The sequence below is a fragment of the Scylla paramamosain genome, chromosome 23 (genome assembly GCF_035594125.1).
Source record: "Scylla paramamosain isolate STU-SP2022 chromosome 23, ASM3559412v1, whole genome shotgun sequence".
Lineage (NCBI taxonomy): Eukaryota > Metazoa > Arthropoda > Malacostraca > Decapoda > Portunidae > Scylla > Scylla paramamosain.
Genome location: NC_087173.1, coordinates 17,687,805 through 17,709,317, shown reverse-complemented (window position 1 = coordinate 17,709,317; position 21,513 = coordinate 17,687,805). Strand labels below are relative to the sequence as shown.

At 42.4% G+C, this 21,513-nt stretch overlaps 1 protein-coding gene across 1 annotated transcript; it reads right to left on the bottom strand.

Annotated features, from left to right (window-relative positions):
- Positions 1-6,388: 6,388 nt before the first annotated feature.
- On the bottom strand, positions 6,389-18,720 carry LOC135112324 (innexin inx2-like). The gene is made up of 7 exons (XM_064026665.1): positions 18,290-18,720; positions 17,458-17,675; positions 14,481-14,614; positions 13,527-13,689; positions 7,781-7,942; positions 7,410-7,523; positions 6,389-6,990 (listed from the first exon to the last, which is right to left on the bottom strand). The coding sequence occupies exons 1-7, from the start codon at positions 18,417-18,419 to the stop codon at positions 6,715-6,717; spliced, it is 1,197 nt and encodes a 398-aa protein (XP_063882735.1). The 5' UTR covers positions 18,420-18,720; the 3' UTR covers positions 6,389-6,714.
- Positions 18,721-21,513: the final 2,793 nt, after the last annotated feature.

The window sequence follows — 21,513 nt, the reverse complement described above, 5'->3', positions numbered from 1 at the left end:
TTCTACGTGCGCAACGACTTGCTCTCGTGCCTACGCTCTTGAGTCTTCCGAATTTTCCACCATCTGGCTACGACTACTGAGTCTCTATAAGTCTAAATCTATATGTGCTGTATACCTCTCACCTAACTCCTCTAACTATAAAAAAAAATTTTTGATTACTTAAATTCGTAAGTGGAGCACATCCTAATTTTCATCCCTTTCACGGAGATCTCTATTCTTGGAGACCACCAGCTTTGGTTTTCCTTTCCCTTCATTGATCATCCTGGTGAACTATCCTTTAACTTTGCTATCCCCCACGACCTAGAGCAACTGGTGCAACACCCTACTCGTATTCCTGACCTTGGAGATGTGCTGAACATTCTTGACCTTTTCCTCACCTCTAATCCATCTGCTCATGTTGCCCCCCCCTATCTTTTCTGTTGGGCTCCTCCGATCACAACCTTATATCTGTATCTTGTCCTGTCGTTCCAGTCCCTCCTCAGGATCCCCCAAAGCGGAGGTGGCTCTGGCGTTTTGCTTCTGCTAGTAGCAGCCATTATAGTAGCAGCAGTAGCAGAAGCAGCAGCAGCAACAGCAGCAGTAGTAGTAGTAATAGTAGTAGTAGCAATAGTAGTCGTAGTAGTAGTAGTAGTAGCAGCACCAGCAGCAGCAGCAGCAGCAGCAGCAGCAGCAGCAGCAGTAGTAGTAGTAGCAGTAGCAGCAGCAGTAGCAGTAACAGCAGCAGCAATAGCAGTAGCCACAGTAGTAGTAGCAGCAGCTGCAATCATAGAGGTCAAGAATCACAAGTGCAGCTAGTGATTGGTGTTGGTGTACAAAGAGTGTTGGTGCGCAGGACACCCTTTAGGGATGCCACCGGCGACCCCTCATTCTTTCACTGTGTCCACAACGAGGAGAGAGAGAGAGAGAGAGAGAGAGAGAGAGAGAGAGAGAGAGAGAGGTTGGTTTGATATTATGTAATATTTTGATAATTTTAGGCATTTAAGGCAAGAATAAGTGTATGATATTTATTTATTTATTTATTTATTTATTTTTTTTTTTATGTAGGAGGGGCACCGGCCAAGGAAACAAAACTGCAATTAAAAAAAAAAAAAGGCCCACCAATGTACTGGTCCCCGAACAGAGCCAAAAGCGTTAGTCAAAAATTACATGATAAGTGTCTTGAAACCTTCCTCTTGAAAGAGTTCAAGTCAAAGGAAGAGGAAAATACAGAAGCAGGCAGGGAGTTGCAGAGTTTACCAGACAAAGGGATGAATGATGAATATTGGTTAACTCTTGCATTAGAGACGTGGACAGACTAGCGATGAGAGAAAGAAGAAAGTCTTGTGCAACCAGGCCGCAGGAGGAGGGGAGGCATGTAGTTGAGATGAAAACAGCGATAGAAAATAACAAGAGATGCAACATTGCGGTGATGAGAAAGAGGCTGAAGACAGTCATTTAGAGGAGATGAGTTGATAAGATGAAAAGCTTTCATTTCACCCTGTCTAAAAGAGCGGTATGAGTGGAACCCCCCATACATGTGAAGCATACTCTATACATTGACGGATAAGGCCATTGTACAGAATTAGCAGGGGGGCGGGGTGAGAAAAACTGGCGGAGACGACTCAGAACGCCTAACTTCATAGAAGCTATTTCAGCTGGAGATGAGATGTGAAGTTTCCAGTTTAGATTATAAGTAAAGGACAGACCGAGGATGTTCAGTGTAGAAGAGGGGGACAGTTGAGTGTCATTGAAGAAGAGGGGATAGTTGTCTGGAAGGTTGTGTCGAGTTGATGCAGAAATTGAATTTTTGAGGCATCAAACAATACCAAGTTTGCTCTGCCCTAATCAGAAATTTTTAAGAGATCTGAAGTAAGGCGTTCTGTGGCTTCCCTGCGTGAGCTGTTTACTTCCTGAAGAGCTGAACGTCTATGAAAAGACGTGGAAAAATGCAGGGTGGTATCATCAGGGTAAGAGTGGATACGACATTGGTTTAGATCTTTGATGAATAATAGAAAGAGAGTGGGTGACAGGACAAAACCCTGAAGAACACCACTGTTAATAGATTTAAGAGAACAGTGACAGTCTACCACAACAACAATAGAACGGTTGGAAAGGAAACTTTAGATGAAGTTACAGAAAGAAGGATAGAAGCCATAGGAGGGTAGTTTGGATATCAAAACTTTGTGCCAGACTCTATCAAAAGCTTTTGATATGTCAAAGGCGACAGCAAAAGTTTCACCAAAATCTCTAAAACAGGATGACCAAGACTCAGTAAGGAAAGCTAAAAGATCAGCAGAGCGGTCTTGACAGAACCCATACTGGCGATCAGATAGAAGTGAAGTGATTGATGTTTAAGAATCTTCCTGTTGAGGACAGATTCAAAATTTTTAGATAGGCAGGTAATTGAAGCAATAGGAGAGTAGTTTGAGGAATTAGAACAGTCACCCTTTTTAGGAACAGGTTGAATGTAGGCAAACTTCCTGCAAGAAGGAAAGGTAGATGTTAATAAACAGATTTAAAAGAGTTTGACTAGGCAGGGAGCAACCACGGAGGCACAATTTCGGAGAACAATAGGAGGGACCCCGTCAGGTCCATATGCTTTCCGAGGGTTTAGGCCGACGAGGGCATGGAAAACATCACTGTGAAGAATTTTAATAGGTAGCATGAAATAGTCAGAAGGTGGAGGAGAGGGAAAAATAAGCTCTGAATCACCCAAGGTAGAGTTTTTAGCAAAGGTTTGAGCGAAGACGAAGAGTTCAACTTTAGAAATAGGTGAGATAGCAGTGGTGCCATCAGGTTGAAATAAAGGAGGGAAAGATGAAGAAGCAAAGTTATTGGAGATGTTTTTTTTATTTATTTATTTATTATTATTATTATTTATTTTATTTTTTTTTCTAGGAGCCAGAAGTCACGAGGTGAATTAGATTTTGAAAGATTTTGACTTTTTCTATTAATGAAGGAGTTTTTGGCTAGTGTGATGTAGTTTTATGATTTCAGATAAGTGTTATTGTTCGTTGTGTGATATTTTGATTATTTCAATCTATTTAAGGTGATGATAATTGTGTAATTTTAAATATTAAGTTCGTTCGAAAATCCGTAATTAAAGTGAGATTTTATTTCAGCCCAGTAGTGTTGTTGTTCGTTGACTGATATTTTTTTTATTATTTTAGGCTGTTTAAAACGGTGAAGATAAGTGTGTGCGAGTAGTATTACCGCCAGCAGGCGGCGAAGGTTGTTTCAGACCCACATGATGACATGAATCGTTTATTGAATCCGATTGAATCCGATTGGATCCGGTTGGATCCGCTTGAATTCGGTCAAAACCTGAGAACATACATTAATAATCATAGACAATATTTTGATTGAATAATTTGTGTAATACAGGTATGATTCTGCACGTTACTTATAGGATAATGTATTCTTACACAGACAGTTGTTACACTTACGTGTTTGGGTCTTGGGGTAATCGTTAAGTAACGCGCACGCCCTTTCTGACAGGTGTTCTTGGTAAGTCTATCTACTTCTGTCTGTGCAGCAACACACGTCCTCCCTGCACGAGTGTCCTCAGCAAAGTGTCCCTATTGTTATCAGTTACTGTCTGGGTTCCTATCCTGTCCATCGTTATCCATTAGCGACGGCGATAAGGCCGGCCTCATCTTAGCCTCATGTCATAACAAGCATCCTTCATCTCCTTACATCAACACTACCTCAACACCGACCATACAAGGAATTCGCTGACTTAGGCCTCGTCTTGGTCCTCGGCCTGACCTCCAGGTTCTTTCTTTTCTCATTAATAAACTCGCTTGCACAACAACAACTTCTTTCACCCGCTTGGCGGTAACAATTAGTGTTGTGATTTTAGTCTGTTTGAAAGTGGATAAGCGCAGAGAAGTCTTATTTCAGCCCAGCCGTCTTGCTGTTCGTTGTGTGATATTTTGATTGTTTCACTTTATTTTAAAAAGGTGAATTGTGCAAATGTGGCAGGTACGAATACGGAAAAGGCCAGAAAGGTATGAATTCATTAACTTTCCATTATAACATACTAAAGTTTGCAAAATGATACTGAAGCGAATGAAGCGGATGAAGCGTTTAAAGCGAGCGCCAATCAGCGCGCGGAATGATTGATAACCTACTCAGGAATTAGAGAAACCTGAAAGAAAGAATGAGTAAATAAATGAATAGATAAATAAAAGTTCCCGCTTTATCTGTTACAGAGAGAGAGAGAGAGAGAGAGAGAGAGAGAGAGAGAGAGAGAGAGAGAGAGAATGTTTCAAAACGTAGTGTGGGTTTGCAGTGACGATCTGTTAATCACGGTTAACCCGTTCACTTACTGCTCCTTAAAAGAAATTAACTTAACATTTCAGTAACAGACAATACTCCTAATTTTCCTTTTTATTATCTATATATTTATTTATTTATTTGTTCATTTATTTATTTATTTATTTATTTACTTTATGTAGAAGTACATTTCGCTTCAGTCCAGTTTAATTCGTACACTTACTATCTCAGTGGGTCCGTGCGCGCTTTGGAGGCCGAGAGGTATTCAGGAATAATGGTTTGAATCCTGGCCACGGTCCGAGGGTAGGAAGGGCATCCGCTCGGGCAACAGTTCCCAAATCCCTAAACCAAAGTCCTTCATTAGGAAGCACCGTCCTGGCCATGATAAAACTTGGGAAAGCGGACGTAAAACTGAATAAAAAAATAAAAAAAAAATCTCTAAAAGACCTTACCCTAACATTTCATATTCCATGTTGCAGTAAGATGATACCCCTATTTCTCCTTTTCTTTCTTTTTTTTTTTTTTTTATGTAGAAGACGTATATTTCACTAAAGTGTAGTTTAATTAGTGCATTTATTATCTTAAAAAGACCTTAACATATGAAATTCCATGTTTCAATAATAGAACCTTATTTCTCCTTTTTTTTTTATGCAGAAGAGGTACTCATACATTGAACTAGAGTGGCATTTAATTAGTGCACTCATTATCTCAAACATACCAGATTCCACATGTCAGTATAATACCCAAATTTTTCCTTTTTTATGTAACAGAAGTACTGTACATTCCCTTATGGATCAGGTAACTATCCACTTAGGGGGATCCTGAGAAGGGATAGACGCGATAGGACAAGATACAGATATGGGATTGTGATTGGAGGAGTCCAACGGAGAAGAGAGGGTGACAGTATAAGCAGAAGGATTAGAGGTTAAGAAAAGGTAAAAAATGTTGGGCGTATCTCCAAGATGGTCAGGAATACGAGTAGGGTGTTGCACCAATTGCTCTAGGTCATGGAGGATAGCAAAGTTGAAGGCTAGTTCACGAGGATGGTCAATGAAGGGAGAGGAAAGCCAAAGCTGGTGGTGAACATTGAAGTCTCCAAGAATGGAGATCTCTGCAAAAGGGAAGAGTCAGAATGTGCTCCACTTTGGAAGTTAACTAGTCAAAGAATTTCTTATAGTCAGAGGAGTTAGGTGAGAGGTATACAGCACAGATAAATTTAGTTTGAGAGTGATTCTGTAGTCGTAGCCAGATGGTGGAAAACTTGGAAGATTCAAGAGCGTGGACACGAGGGCAAGTGAACTCGTTGCGCATATAAATGCAACATCTAGCTTTGGATTAAAAATGAGGATAGAGAAAGTAGGAGGGAACAGAAAAGGGGCTACTGTCAGTTGCCTCAGACACCTGTGTTTCAATGAGGAAAAGAAGATGAGGTTTAGAAGAGAAGAGGTGGTGTTCTATAGATTGAAAATTAGATCTAAGACCGCGAATGGTGCAGAAGTTAATGAAGAAAAAGTTAAGGGGGGTGTCAAGACACTTAGGGTCGTTATCAGAAGAGCAGTCCGACCTGGGGACATTTGTGGTCTCCTCCCCAGATGGGGACTCCGAGGCTGGTGTAAGAGTCGCCATGATAATTTTGAATTTTTGAGTGCAGGATGTGTGTGTGTTATTAGGTGCTTGTAGTTTTGTGTGAAGGAAGAAGGTTGTCTTTAGAGGGCAGGCTGTGACTGCCCCTTTGTGTTGTGAGACAAAGGGAAACATTCAGTGAGGTCACAGCTGGGTTTAATAATAAGTTCATAGCACCCCCTGACTCAGTGCTTTAGACCTCACTGGGAGTAATTATCGTTTCGGCAGGTGCCTACTGCGTTCTGAAAGGCTGTTCGTAGCTCGTTTTGCTCGCAACTCGTCATCGTGTTTTTCCGGTACCATTAAAAAGAATAAATACCATGAATTCTTCAAACAATGTAATGCCGCAACAGAGCTTGTCCCACCGCTGGCGAAAGTTACAAGTGACTGGACCTGTATTCTTCTCAATTAAATTCTTTCACTGCGATACCAAACAATTGACACCACCAGAAGTAATGCATGCGATCTCCGTAAGCATCTGCAAGAAAGGAGGGGAATAAAAAGAATAGATTTTGCTGTTTTTATTCGGTTTAAAGATTACAGGTTGTTGTAGAACAAGTAAAGCTGTCTCAGACTTATTAGTAATAAAGGAAAGGTGTACCATATAGTAGTCAAAGAGTTAATTAAAGATATGAAATGTACCTCACCCTTGTCTCTCATGTATTGTGCATTTTTCTGTGTACGACTTGTCTCTTGTAATCTATAAAATCCATGAAATGTCAGATGTTCATATTTCTATGGATAATACTGCTGTTTTTCAATGGTGTGACCGAGCACTGCCCCTTGTTCCATCAGTGGTAGGCAAGACCTAGAGGTAGATAGCGCAGGTGATTCCTATGCATACGCCTTCACACGCTTTGTTCTCTCTCTTTCTTTTGGCTTCTCTGGGCGTATGAAGTCCTCCCTTAGTAACTGCTGCTTCAGTTCCTCCTCCGGATCTTTTGGCACCCCGGGGAATGATGTCAGCTCGAGGTGCAGGAAGATGATGAACTCGGAGAAGACCCTGCGTTCCATGTTCTTTCCGAGACTGTACAACAGCAGCCAGTCACTGAGAGAGGCGCCACGAAGAACCTCCTTCAGCGAGCCCCGCACTGATTTGTCCACGCGGAGCTGAAAAAGAGGGGCGCGCTTTTTTTTTTTTTTTTTTATGTAGGAGGGACACTGTCCAAGGGCAAGAAAAATCCAATGTAAAAAAAAAAAAAAAGTCCACTGAGATGCCAGTCCCAGAAAAGGGTCCAAAGCGCTTGGAGGCTGAGGGTCTTCAGGCGCACGAGTTCGAATCCAGGCCACCGTCCAAGGTTAGGAAGGGCATCCACTCGGGGTGACGGTTCCCAAATGTCACAACCAAAGTCCTTCACTAAGAGGCGCCACCAAGGCCTACGAAAAAGCTCATGATCGAATTTACAAAGGGAGAGAGAGGGAGAGAGAGAGAGAGAGAGAGAGAGAGAGAGAGAGAGAGAGAGAGAGAGAGAGAGAGAGAGAGAGAGAGAGAGAGAGAGAGAGAGGCTAGGTGTGTAATTACGCCTCACCTTCAGCAACTGTTTCCTGAAGGGCGGCAGCAAGATGGTGAGGAGTCTGTAGACCATCCAGAGGGAGGTGAGAGCGGTGAGCAGCACCAGCCACACCCACAGGAACAGGTAGATCTTTGGCGGGGGAGACACGAGTCCGGGATGAGTCACTAACCTGACGAAGTCCCGGGAGGTGCAGCACTGTCCCGCCTCACCCTGCCACCTTCAAACCGCCACCCGCTCAGCCAGCTCCCCTTCCCCCGCCCTCATCATCTTTCCCCTCATCCCGCTCCCTCCACCCTAACCCCTTATCGAGCCCCTTCCATCCCGGCCCTTTCACCCCACTCTCCTCACCCCTCCTCCCTCTTCTGGCCCCTTTCACCCCGGCCTACCTTCTCGTTAATGATGTTGATGGCGATGAGGCACATTGCGTCCCTGACCTGGATGGTGCCCGAGGGCCCGAAACTCTTGAAGGTGCACTTGGCCATCCGCGGGAACACGTAGGACATCGGGTCCGTGCGGTTCTCGGGGTCCAGACCAGCCACCGCGAACACCTGAGAAGGCAGCAGTGTTACTGACGGTCTTGAAGATCACGTTAGTGTCTGTGATGGTCAGCTGTACTTTATCAATGAAAACATAGAACTAGTAAAGGACAATTTATGAATGAAGCTGAGACCTCATACCACATCGCTTCCTCTTGCTGAAGGAGGACAATTACTTATCGCTCAGCTATGAAAAACTTTACGATCTGAGCAAGATGCGAGCCTCTTTCTGCCAAGTGACAGCCAAGCACGTTATCCTCTGTGTTACCTCTTGCGGTCTAGATCGTGAAGATCTAGAAGGTAAACGAGGAGAAGGTGGAAGAGTGAGTCGTGAGGATGGAGATGATGTTTATACTAGAAGATGCAGACCTATAGGATAGGGCCATAATGAAACCCTTGTGGTGGTCGAGTGTTGTGGGTGCTCGCGACACTCCTAACGGCGGTAAGCAGATTGCCGCCACCACCACACACAGACCTGCGTTCTACACCTGTCAACCACACTCATTCACAAAGCCCCCAATATGTAAGTGTACAATAGTTAAAGTATGCAGTAGATACAGTGTAATGACATTTGTAATAAGTAGCTGCAACTAATGATACAAACGTGACGGCAAGACCATTCACTATGCTTACAGTGTTAAGTGTTCAATTTATATGATTGCAGGCTTGATCGGACTCAGAATAAATGGTACCGTGTGCAGCACTGGGGTTTTAGATGTCCTCTACAGACAGCTACTTCCCCCCCACCCCCAAATCCTTGTTTTTTTTCGGGAGACATGCCGGAGACGCGTCAGGGGGAGTTTTTAGGTATGAAAGGAGCAGTCTGCCGGTATGACATCGGATACGGGAGTATCCGTTGCAAAAGAAAGTATCCGTTGAAAGAAAGGTAGGACAAAGTGGACGTAAATAAACTAGTGCAGAGGCGACTCTCCCCCTAACTCATATCTGCGTTACATTGTGTGCACTCGTCCGTGCGTGTGTGTGTGTGTGATGTGGAGTCGTCCTCCACCCTGTGAGCCCAGGCGAGCGGGGGCCGTGCTAGCTGCTGGCTGCCCGCCTCGCCACCCACATAAGTGAAGACTAAGACACCCACTATACATCTGTACATATGTATGAAGCTTGATGGAGACAGTTTATGAATACAAACACGCAGTGTTACGACGTAGCATGATACGTCCGTGAGGTTAGTTGCCCACCGTTAGTTGCCCCACAGTTAGTTGCCAAATAAATTGTAAAATAACAACAATACACTGCAAAAATCATAACGCTGCACAAATAACGCACATGACGGGGATAATCTTCGTAGAATGTGGTGGGTGAATGGCTCGCGTTGGGTGCAGAGACGACCACAAGAAGACACCGCAGCTTGTAGCAGAAGACTGACGACTGAGAAGTCCATTCTTGAAGTGACAGAAGAGCAGCAAAACAGTCGATGAGCAGCTTAAAGTGGAGACTGATGGCTGAGAAATCCAAAGTCTTAGAACGACAGTCGAGTTGCGTCGATGATGGGTTGAAGAGTCCAGACTTGAAACAGGGACCGCGTCGTTGATGGCTTGAAGTCGTGTGGGAACAGGTTGGTGGGGCAGCCTTGGCAAAAGCTTGAAAGAGGTCTGAAAAGGAGCTGAAGAAAGCACCATAGACGTGTAGTAGCGTAGCAGTTTGCGTCGGTGACGGCTTAGCAGGTAACCCGGAAGCCCTGAAGGTAGCTGGAGTAGCTGGCGACGAGCAGGTGGGACACGTAGGTCAAGAGGACTTGAGTAGTGTCGACTCATCCCACCGCTGCCACCATTTTTATGTAATAAGAAATGTATACTTCTTCTAGTACTGTGTAGAGGTGGTGACCAAAGAAATACATTTGTAAAATCAGCTACAGTATATTAAATCAAAACTGTACAAAGATGATATGATGAGCTTTCAGCGAGTCGTTTGTCCGCCACCGAGGCAAGGCGGACAAGCATTGCTAATGCTGGGGTGTTTGCTGGGCCGGCTCAGGTCACGGCCGGGACTGGTGTCCCAGAGACAAAGTGGTGAGAGTTCACCTCATTCCCACATGGTGATAGGCAGTCTGCCAGAGGCTTAGCGTCAGGTCTCAGGGGACTGGAGAATGGAATGCAGGTGCGGGCGAAGCATCCCACCTCAAGCGTCGGCGAGGACACGTATTGCAGAGTAAAGCATAATTTAGGCAGCATCTTTATAAACACACAAACAACATGGGTGAAGCTGTGCACTGCCCACTTGAAGGAATCAGACAAACAACGCGGATGATGCTGTGCACTGCTCATTTGGAGGAATCAAGCAAACAACACGGATGATTCTGTGTGCTGCCCACTTGGAGGAATCAAAGAAACAACACTGATGATGCTGTGCACTGCCCACTTGGAGGAATCAAACAAACAACGAGTGAAGCTGCCCGCCGCCCACTTGGAATAATCAAACAAACAACACGGATGAAGCTGAGCGCCACTTGGATGAATCAAACAAATAACACGAGTGAAGCTGCGCACTGCCTACTTGGATGAATCAAGCAAACAACAGGGGTGAAGGTGTTCCGCGGAACATCCAGGGTTCCGCAAAGGGTCCCTAGGGGTTCCACGAGGAAGAATAAGATAAGCTAATGCACTTTTGAGTTTTTATTTAATTTCATATTCGTAATAGTACTATACATGCACAGCATGCTATTGGTTATTGTAATATTGTAATATAGCCATCATCCTATCTAACCTATTACATTATCAAAAACTATAACAACCATTAGGAATATATGTAGTGATGTCTGTATGGCGCCAGTGTGTAACCGCCTTCACTAGTCAATGCCCACTCACCGAACTGTTCGTGACTGATTCGTGTATCAAGTAACTCAGTACAAGACACATGCATGGCGATGATCTACATCAGTCGTCTCTGTGCTTCCTGACGTGGAGGTAAATCTACAGCCCTTCATTCACCCACGATATTCAGTTAATTTCTTTTAGCACTACCAAGAAATTTGATAAAGAAATATCAATTATTCCTTAAACCAACTATATATATATATATATATATATATATATATATATATATATATATATATATATATATATATATATATATATATATATATATATATATATATATATATATATATATATGTATATATATATATATATATATATATATATATATATATATATATATATATATATATATATATATATATATATATATATATATATATATATATATATATATATATATATATATATATATATATATATATATATATATATATATATATATATATATATATATATATATATATATATATATATATATATATATATATATATATATATATATATATATATATATATATATATATATATATATATATATATATATATATATATATATATATATATATATATATATATATATATATATATATATATATATATATATATATATATATATATATATATATATATATATATATATATATATATATATATATATATATATATATATATATATATATATATATATATATATATATATATATATATATATATATATATATATATATATATATATATATATATGATATTTACTATGAACTACAGTGAAAAAATGGAAATGATATGGTATATAATTTATTTTATGGAGGGGTTCCTTGAGGCATGTAATTTATTTCAAGGGTTACCCAAGAGTAAAAACGTTGAGAAACACTGTGCTAGAGGCTCGGAAGGCAGAAGAGAGGACCTTCAATCATTGACAGGTGAATTGCCTTGGATCATTCCTGATCAAACAAGGACCAACACAAGTCGAAAGATGGGATGTGCTTTATGTGTCTGACTACTTAGGCTATCCACTTAGAAGTCCTGACATCTTTTTGAGTGCTGGCATATTTATCACTGCCCTTTGAGGTTCTGCGTTCACAGAGTTTTCCCTAAACGCGTCAAGTCCGACCTTGGAACTAACGTGGTTGGAGTGAGCAGTGAACTACAACGAACTGTTGAGAACCAGTGTGATGTTGAGGGTATGAAATTTTTTCTTGACCAGAAATGAGATGGAACCTGTCATAAGAGATACGTAAATGAGACATATAGGCGGAGCTGGAAACGTGTCCAAATTCTTTCTGACCAATTCTGGAAAGGGTGGAATAAGAATTACCTACCACAGCTACTTCAGAGACAAGGAAACTACGTTCCTCGATATAACTGGAGGTGATGCCAGGTGATGACAACTAGGTACAGAATGTTAAGGTAGGAGCCACAGGATGCAGTGCTCTTACTCTCAAGTATGACACCTGGTCTGTTAGAGGAGGTTGCAGATATCAGGGAATCAGGAGTAGCAGGGACCTTGGGGTGCGACCTTCTTCAAGTGAGGGGCCTCAGACCTGCCATGTTATTCAAGTAGCGGAGCTATGAAATTACAACTTGGAGCGACACCCAGACATGAATCTCACATTCGTGCAAAGCCTAACAAGGGGAATGTTATCGCCGAGAGAGAAAATGAGAAAGAGTGCAATCACCATCCGCATGCGATGGAAGGACACTCAGTACCTGGCTAACCTGTTCTGGAGATGTTGGCTGCATGAATATATGCCATCGTTTTGTCACTGAAGACGAGACCCGATGTCACGTCGGAATCTGAGACCCCGTTATTGTTACTGATGAAATACTGCTTCGGAAATTATGGAGCTTAGCAAGGGTAGTAGAAACAAAGATTAGCGACTATAGCTTGGCACGACAGACAACAGTGCAAACTGACAAGTGACTGTTTACACAGGGCTACGGACGGGCAGGATGGGGCTACGCAGGTGCAACTCCTTCAAGTTAGGGGCCCATTGTTTCCCATATGTTGTGACTGGAGTCCTTTGTCCCTCGCCTTGGAGGCATGTGAAGGCTGACACAAAGGCCAGCAACGCAGCAAGGTTGGTCAAAACTGCCCAAAAGGGGAGTGTTACCGCTTGTGTAGGTAGTGAAGATGAGAAGATAGAGGAGAAGGTGGAAGAGTGAGTCGTGAGGGTGGAGATTACAATGTTTACGCTAAAAGATGCCTTCTTATGGAATAGGGCCATAATGAAATCCTTTTGGTGGTCGAGTGCTGTGGGGTGCTCGCGACACTCCTAACGGTAGTAGGGAAATCGCCACCACCACACACAGACGTGCGTTCTACACCCGCCACTCACGCTCATTCACAAAACCCCCAATACGGAAATATACAATGGTTTAAGTATGGAGTAGATACAGCACAATGACATTTGTAATAAGTAGCTGCAACTAATGATACAAACGTGACGGCAAGATCATTCACTATGTTAATAGTGTTAAGTGTTCAATTTTATATGACTGCAGGTTTGATCTGACTCACAATAAACTGTACCGTCTATAGCACTGGAGTTCATTACACTTGTTACACCGAGCAGCGCCGTCAGGCTGCCACACTCTGAGCTGCAGGCATGTTTGCTTTTCGGGTTTGGGGGGAAGGGATGTGTATACAGTGAGGAGAAAAAGGTAAGATTATTGGGGGAAGAGGGGTGAGGAAGGAGTGTGGTGTGCACTATCCCAGTAAAGATAAGTGTGAGGAGTTAGCGCAGAGGGGAAGCACCACTCACCCTGGTGCCGTAGGTGAGGAACTCCCCACCCAGGAACCAGTCAGTGAAGAAGAGAGTGGCCACCACCACGCCCAGGTTGAGCAGCTCGCAGAAGAAGAACTTGTAGGCCCACGTCCGATGGCCGTTCATGGTGCGCTTCAAGTACTTGGCTAGCGCCCTGAACCTGAGGCAAAGAGAGGGAAAGGTCAAGTCCTGCTTGCCGAGTGCTGCCGAGTCTAGGTGTTGAGTAGAAGGAAGAAAGGCACTCTGGGTACTCTGGGAAAACGTGCGTGCAGATACAGGCGTCCAAAAAAAGTGATGCCATATTGTAGAAAGAGTTTCAGAAAAAATCCAGTATCAGACAAGTGCCTCCATGTCACATCCCAATTCTTGGTCTTTGTCTCTTAATATGAAACACTTCATGATTTCATGCATTAATTTCCATTCCACTTTTTAATTATTTTTATGTAAGACAAGCTCTGACCAAGGGCTACAAAAGGCAGAAAAGACCCACTGAAGGCCCCAGTTCCTAAAGAGCAGAGCCAAAACGATTATTCAAAATTAAAGAAGTGTCTAGAACAGTGCCTCCCAACCAGGGGGGCGGGTCCCCCTGGTTTCCCTGCGGGGGAGGGGGATGACCGAGCACAGGACGGGAGGGAAAAAAATAATAATGATAATACTGTGGGCCAGTACGATAACAACCTAGGCAAGGCTATCTATCTATCTATCTATCTATCTATCTATCTGTCTGTCTATCTCTCTCTCTATCTGATTCTATCTATCTATAATTGGTGGCATTGCTGAGGAGAGGGTTGAGTGGGTGGTACAGGGAGGAGGGAGCCTCTAATTGCATTAAACCAACTTTTGGGGGACACAGCTTACAAAAGATTGAAAACCCCTGGTCTAGAACCTTCCCTCTGTTGCTATAAACATAGACTTCACTCCGTGGGCAGCTATGCCACACAAAGCCCTCACCTCTCTTCCTTCTTGAAGTACCTCCCGAGGTTCTCGCCTAGGTAGTCCCTGATGGAAAGGTTCTGGATGATGTGCCTGAACAGGCCGCCCTCTGATAACTTCCAGAGCCAGTGGGGCACGTAGAACATCACGCCCTAAGGGGGGAACGGCATGAATCTTTCAGTATGGAGTGGGATTCCCAGTTCTTCACCTTATCTCAACTCTTTTTTTTTATGTAGGAGGGACACTGGCCAAGAGTAACAAAAATCCAATAAAAAAAATGCCCACTGAAATGCCAGTCCCAGAAAAGGGTCCAAAGCGGTAGTCAAAAAAAAAAAAACTGAAGGATAAGTGTCTTGAAACCTCCCTCTTGAAGGAATTCAAGTCATAGGAAGGTGGAAATACAGAAGCAGGCAGGGAGTTCCAGAGTTTACCAGAGAAAGGGATGAATGACTGAGAATACTGGTTAACTCTTGCATTCGAGAGGTGGACAGAATAGGGGTGAGAGAAAGAAGAAAGTCTTGTGCAGCGAGGCCGCGGGAGGAGGGGAGGCAGGCAGTTTGCAAGATCAGAAGAGCAGTTAGCATGAAAATAGTGGTAGAAGACAGCTAGAGATGCAACATTGCGGCGATGAGAGAGAGGCTGAAGACAGTCAGTTAGAGGAGAAGAATTGATGAGACGAAAAGCTTTTGATTCCACCTGTCTAGAAGAGCGGTATGATTGGAACCCACCCCCGAGACATGTGAAGCATACTCCATACATGGACGGATAAGGGCCCTGTACAGAGTTAGCAGAGGGGGGGAGAAAAACTGGCGGAGACGTCTCAGAACACCTAACTTCATAGAAGCAGTTTTAGCTAGAGATGAGATGTGAAGTTTCCAGTTCAGATTATAAGTAAAGGACAGACCGAGGATGTTCAGTGTAGAAAAGGGGGACAGTTGAGTGTCACTGAAGAAGAGGGGATAGTTGTCTGGCAGGTTGTGTCGAGTTGATAGATGGAGGAATTGAGTTTTTGAGGCATTGAACAACACGTTTGCTCTGCCCCAATCAGAAATTTTAGTAAGATCAGAAGTCAGGCGTTCATGGCTTCCCTGCGTGAAATGTTTACTTCCTGAAGGGTTGGACGTCTATGAAAAGACGTGGAAAAGTGCAGGGTGGTATCATCAGCGTAGAAGTGGATAGGACAAGAAGTTTGGTTTAGAAGGTCATTGATGAATAATAAGAGAGCGGGTGACAAGACGAAATCCTGAGGAACACCACTGTTTATAGGTTTTAGGAAAAGAACAGTGACCGTTTATCACAGCAGCAATAAAACGGTCAGAAAGAAAACTTGAGATGAAGTTACAGAGAGAAGGATAGAGCTTTAGGAGGGTAGTTTGGAAATCAAAGCTTTGTGCCAGACTCTATCAAAAGCTTTTGATATATCCAAGGCAACAGCAAAAGTTTCACCAAAATCTCTAAAAGAGGGTGACCAACACTCAGTAAGGAAAGCCAGAAGATCACCAGTAGAGCGGCCTTGATGGAACCCATACTGGTGATCAGATAGAAGGTTGTGAAGTGATAGATGTTTAAGAATCTTCCTGTTGAGGATAGATTAAAAAACTTTAGATAGGCAGGAAATTTAAGCAATAGGACGATAGTTTGAGGGATTAGAACGGTCACCCTTTTTAGGAACAGGTTGAATGTAGGCAAACTTCCAACAAGAAGGAAAGGTAGATGTTGACAGACAGAGCTGAAAGAGTTTGACTAGGCAAGGTGGAAGCACGGAGGCACAGTTTCGGAGAACAATAGGAAGAACCCCATCATGTCCATAAGCCCTCCGAGAGTTTGGTCCAGCAAGGGCATGGAAAACATCATTGCAAAGAATTTTAATAGGTAGCATGAAGTAGTCAGAGGGTGGAGGAGAGGGAGGAAAAAGCCCTGAATCGTCCAAGGTAGAGTTTTTAGCAAAGGTTTGAGAGAGAGTTCAGCTTTAGAGATATATGTGATAGCAGTGGTGCCATCTGGTTGAAATAGAGGAGGGAAAGAATAAAAAGCAAAGTTATTGGAGATATTTTTGGCTAGATGCCAGAAGTTACGAGGGGAGTTAGATCTTGAAAGGTTTTGACATTTTCTGTTAATGAAGGAGTTTTTGGCTTGTTGGAGAACAGATTTGACGTGTTTCCGGGGAGAAATATAAAGTGCATGTGGGCCACCTCTCTATCATGCATAGCACGAGAACAAGCTGTATTAAACCAAGGTTTGGAAGGTTTAGGTCGAGAAAAAGAGCGATGAATGTACGCCTCCATGTCAGACACTATCACCTCTGTTATGCGCTCAGCACACAGAGACTTTTCTCTGACACGGACTACTTTTAACACGATCTAGTGGACTTTTTTTTTCCATGAATTTACTAATAATTTGACAAGGATTTTACACAAGAGAGAGAGAGAGAGAGAGAGAGAGAGAGAGAGAGAGAGAGAGAGAGAGAGAGAGAGAGAGAGAGAGAGAGAGAGAGAGAGAGAGAGAGAGAGAGAGAGAGAGAGAGAGAGAGAGAGAGAGAGAGATTAATTACCTCTGTGGCCTTTGAAAACAATCCTTACGGGGCGACAAAGAATCTCAGAACACAAGTTTTAGCCTTGGAATACAAATAGCAGACGAAGGCGTTGCAAGGGTGTGGCTGGTGAGGGAAGGCGCTGGAAGGGTGTGGCAAGGAAGACAAGGTGCTGAAAGAATGTGGCTATTGGGGGAAGGCATTTTGGGATGTAATCAGTAAGGTAAAGGGTGTGACAAGTGAGGGGAGGCGCTGAAAAGATGTGGCTGGTGAGGGAGGCATTTATGGGATGTGGTCAGTAAGGGAAAGCATTGAGAGGGTGAGGCAAGGGACACAAGATGCTGGCAGGTGAGGGAAGGCGTTTAGGGGATGTGGTCAGTAAAAGTGTGGCAGTAATAAGAGGCACTGGGTGGATGTGGTAAGGGAGGCAAGACAGTGAGAGTTTATGAGTCCCAGCATTCCCACCTGCATGAAGAGGACGAAGGGCACCCACTGGTAGTAGGTGTGGTAGGTGATGGAGTCCTGGACCTCCGGAGGCCCCACCCCGGGGTGCGGGACCTGCTGGCCCACCTGGAGGCCGTGCAGGCGGTCCACGGTGAAGGTGCCCATGATGAAGCAGTAGCTGTTCACCACGTCATTGAACGAGTCGGAGTCCACGTCTGTGAGGCAGTCGATCTGGTCACCTGCGGGAGGGGCGGGAGGAGGTGAGGGGGAAGGTTTTGTTGGTCACACCCCTGGCTTGCTCTGTGCTGTAAAAGACGATTTCTGCTACTGCTGCTGCTACTGCTTCTGCTGCTGCTGTTGTTGTTGCTGCTGCTACTACTATTGTTTTTTTTTTGCTACTACTACTACTACTACTACTACTTTGCTATTATTACTTCTACTACTACTACTACTACTACTACTACTACTACTACTACTACTACTACTACTACTACTACTACTACTGCTGCTACTACTACTACTACTACTACTACTACTACTACTACTACTACTACTACTGCTGCTACTACTACTACTACTACTACTACTACTACTACTACCACCACCACCAAAACCACCACAACCACCACCTCCACCACCACCACCACCACCACCACCACCACCTACACCAGTCACTACAACAGGTGGATGCAGAATACTGATCACAGACACAAATTAATGATACAAATAAGTGGAGAGCATTTACGCATTTACAGGCAACACCTCATAATGCTTCCCTCAGTAGACAAAGTAGAAACAAGTAGGAGAAATAGAAGGAACACTTAAGACAAGCCGACATCAGCCTCTTCAGTACCTATGGCATCGTAGAGCGTGGTGAGGAGCGTGGCGGCGAGGAAGAATATGTAGGTGTAGCGGTAGTGAAGTCTGAACACCAGGTTATCCACTACAGGCTTTATTGCCGTGTCCTCAAACAGGATATCCATGGTGGCGGAGGGGGAGGCGGGACAGGACAGCAGGTGCTTCAAACACTAACGCACCGACTGTACTATTGCTTTTTTAATGACAACACAGCAACGCACTAATACCACGCTTCTTGATGTTCTTACATTTTACTTTTTTTTTTTTACTTTCTCTCTCTTTTTCTCTGTCAAATAACTTTCTTTCGTCTATTTCGCTTCAGTGCGTTAAGTTTAGAAGGCGTCAAACTTTTGTGTTCCTGCAGTTCGTGTTCGTTCAGTCCGTTTGCTTGTTCCCGCGGCGGAGTTAGACGCTATGTGGAGGCCCGCTGTATTCAAAGGCCACACGTGTGTAATCTAATCGCCTATCAGTCGGGGATTAAAAATCAAACATCTATGTTTCCTGGAATTTATCATCCTTTCTACCCATACGTCTACTATTTCCTTCGTCTTTTACAAATATTTATTCATTTACCCTACTTATCACTGCTTTCTTCCTTTATATCCGGTAAGAGAGAGACGATACCTTTAGAGAATGTTTGGCACGTTCTGTATTGTATCTTTACGAATGGCGAAAGACATTGGATGATAAGATAAGGCGATTCAAGTTGACCATCTCTGGCGTCACACTTCCTCGTCACTTCAGATCTGGTGCCAATTTCCGGTACAGTGAAGTGACTCACGCACGCACCAGTAGCAGACTTGTCAGTTCACCAAGATGACATCTGTCGTGAGGGAAGCAACAATGCAGGGAGGAGTGTTCCCAGTCCTCTTTCTTCGCCTCTTTTAAGTCTCAGTTTACAAAGATAATTTTTTTATGGGGACATTAGTAGTAGTAGTAGTAGTAGTAGTAGCAGTAATCATTATCATCATTCTTTATTTCATAACATACAGTAAGGTGTACATTACACACACATGAAATCCTGTACTGGGTTCATGAATTTGCACACAACTGATTCGTGCTGAAATAATATCAGTATCATAATTTAGAAATTCAACTAGATATGTTTTCTTAAAATAATTCGAAAATTATTAAAAACATGGCCTTATTAAGAATAAAAATCGCAGAGTTCTTCTTGTTGAAAGGCTTAAGATATGTAGTTTGTGTCAAAGCTGCTGGTTTTTCAATAAAAGCAAGGCACAGTGTTGGGCAATATCATGAATTGAACATTTCTTTATCTTTTCATGGCACTTGCATATGCAGACTCAATAGTCTTTAAGATATTACTAGAAAATGTGACTCCATTATTATATAATTGTAATCCATAATCTGGTACACAGTATGACTTAAATAAATATAACATTGCTTCAACATTTGTCCCCTTAAACCTCCTGAATGCTCAATTAAATTTAGCATAAAAAGAATTTAATCTCATTTCTACATCTCTTTTATTACAAAAATTCTGGGTTGCCCAGTGTGCCAGATATATCAGGCAACACACTATTTCATGTTGTCTGATTACACAACTGTCGTTAGTTGTAATTTTAGTCTTACTGTGAAAAACAATACACTTTGATAAAGAGGCATTGATCTCCAACTTTATAGCTCTTACTCTGTGTTCACATGTCTGCAATAAGGATTCAAGGTCTCCCCGTGTATCAGACAATATAACAATGTCATCTGCATATGCAATTATATTCATTCTTAATGTACCCAGTTGGCATCCGATATTCTTTATGGAAATAGTTCTAATCACATCATCAATATACAAATTAAACAAATGCCGTAGACCTGCATTAATGTAGAAATAATTTTCCTTCTTTTCATTCCATACAACTCTTGTTTTTTTTTTTTTCCTTTTTTTTTTTTTCCTTAGATAAGTGATAAGATTAAATACAATACCAGGTGGAATATTTCTTCCTATCAACAGGTCACCTGAGAGATGGTGAGTAACTTTATCAAAGGCTTTGGAAAGCTGTATAGAAGCACCAAATGCCTCACCATTTCTTTCAGTGTAAGGAGCTACACACAGCTCTGTAAAAAAAAATATGCATCATTTCTCGACATATGTTTAGTAAAACCCAACTCTATAAAATAAAATAAGAAATTTAAAATCTTCTAAAATATCTAAAAAATGCATCTCAAAAAGCTTCACCAAACAAAAAGACGGCGTGCCCGGTCTGTTATTGGCAGGGTCACCAGCATTACCCTTGACGTCCTTCATAAAACGGTTAATATCACCCTTTAGTAACTCCATAGGAATATAAAAGTGAGTAAAACAAGCATTCATAAAAAAAAAAAATAGATAAATTCATTAAAATAAGCATATGGTGCATGCCTCAACAACAGAGTGAGAGTGAGTGCCATCATGGCCACTCCGTCGTTAAGTTTCTTAATATACATTTTTAATGTTTCAGGCGAGGTTTTCATATCTAATTTCTCTTTTTCATTTCATACAACTTTCAGTTTATTTAAAAGATCCTCCTCATCTTTCTTATCTGTTGTACAATCATTGTTACCACCATTCAGAAATATGTTACTAAACATTTCAAAAATATTATCAATATAATTTTCACCGTCAATAATATTAGACCACTTTATTTTATTAGACTGTTGCTTAACCTCCTTCCAAAATTCTTTCATATTCTTGTTTTTATTTCTATCAAGTCCCTTCTTAACCTACGTCTCTCCAAACAATGTAAATTAGCAGTTTCAGTCTCGCCTCGTAAGGAACACTCCTCATCCCCTGTATCCTTTTAGTCATTCTCCTCTGTACTGATTATAATAGATCTATATCCTTCCTATAATGTGGGGGACCAGAACTGCACAGCGTAGTCTAGATGAGGTCTGACCAGCGCCAAGTATAACTTTAATATTAATTCGGACCTTCTACTTTTAACACTCCTTAAAATCAATCCTAATACTCTATTTGCCGTGTTTCTGGCCTCTATGCATTACCTTCTTAGACGGAGTTCAGAGCGAACTATGACTCCTAAATCTTTTCTCGTATCCTGAACCTTCCAGAATTTTCGTTGTTTATTGTGTACCTACTGTGTGGGCTTCCTCTACCTACGCTAAGTATTACATTGAACATCCCTATTAATTACCTGCGGGGCATGATACCACTTGTTTAGTAGTAGTAGTAGTAGTAGTAGTAGTAGTAGTAGTAGTAGTAGTAGT

Coding starts and splice junctions, on each gene's coding strand:
- LOC135112324 (XM_064026665.1), bottom strand. CDS start 18,419: ATGGATATCCTGTTTGAGGACACGGCAATAAAGCCTGTAGTGGATAAC. Junction 17,676..18,289: donor CACGCTCTACGATGCCATAG/GTACTGAAGAGG, acceptor CCCCTCCCGCAG/GTGACCAGATCGACTGCCTC. Junction 13,690..14,480: donor TACTTCAAGAAGGAAGAGAG/GTGAGGGCTTTG, acceptor TCTTTGCCTCAG/GTTCAGGGCGCTAGCCAAGT.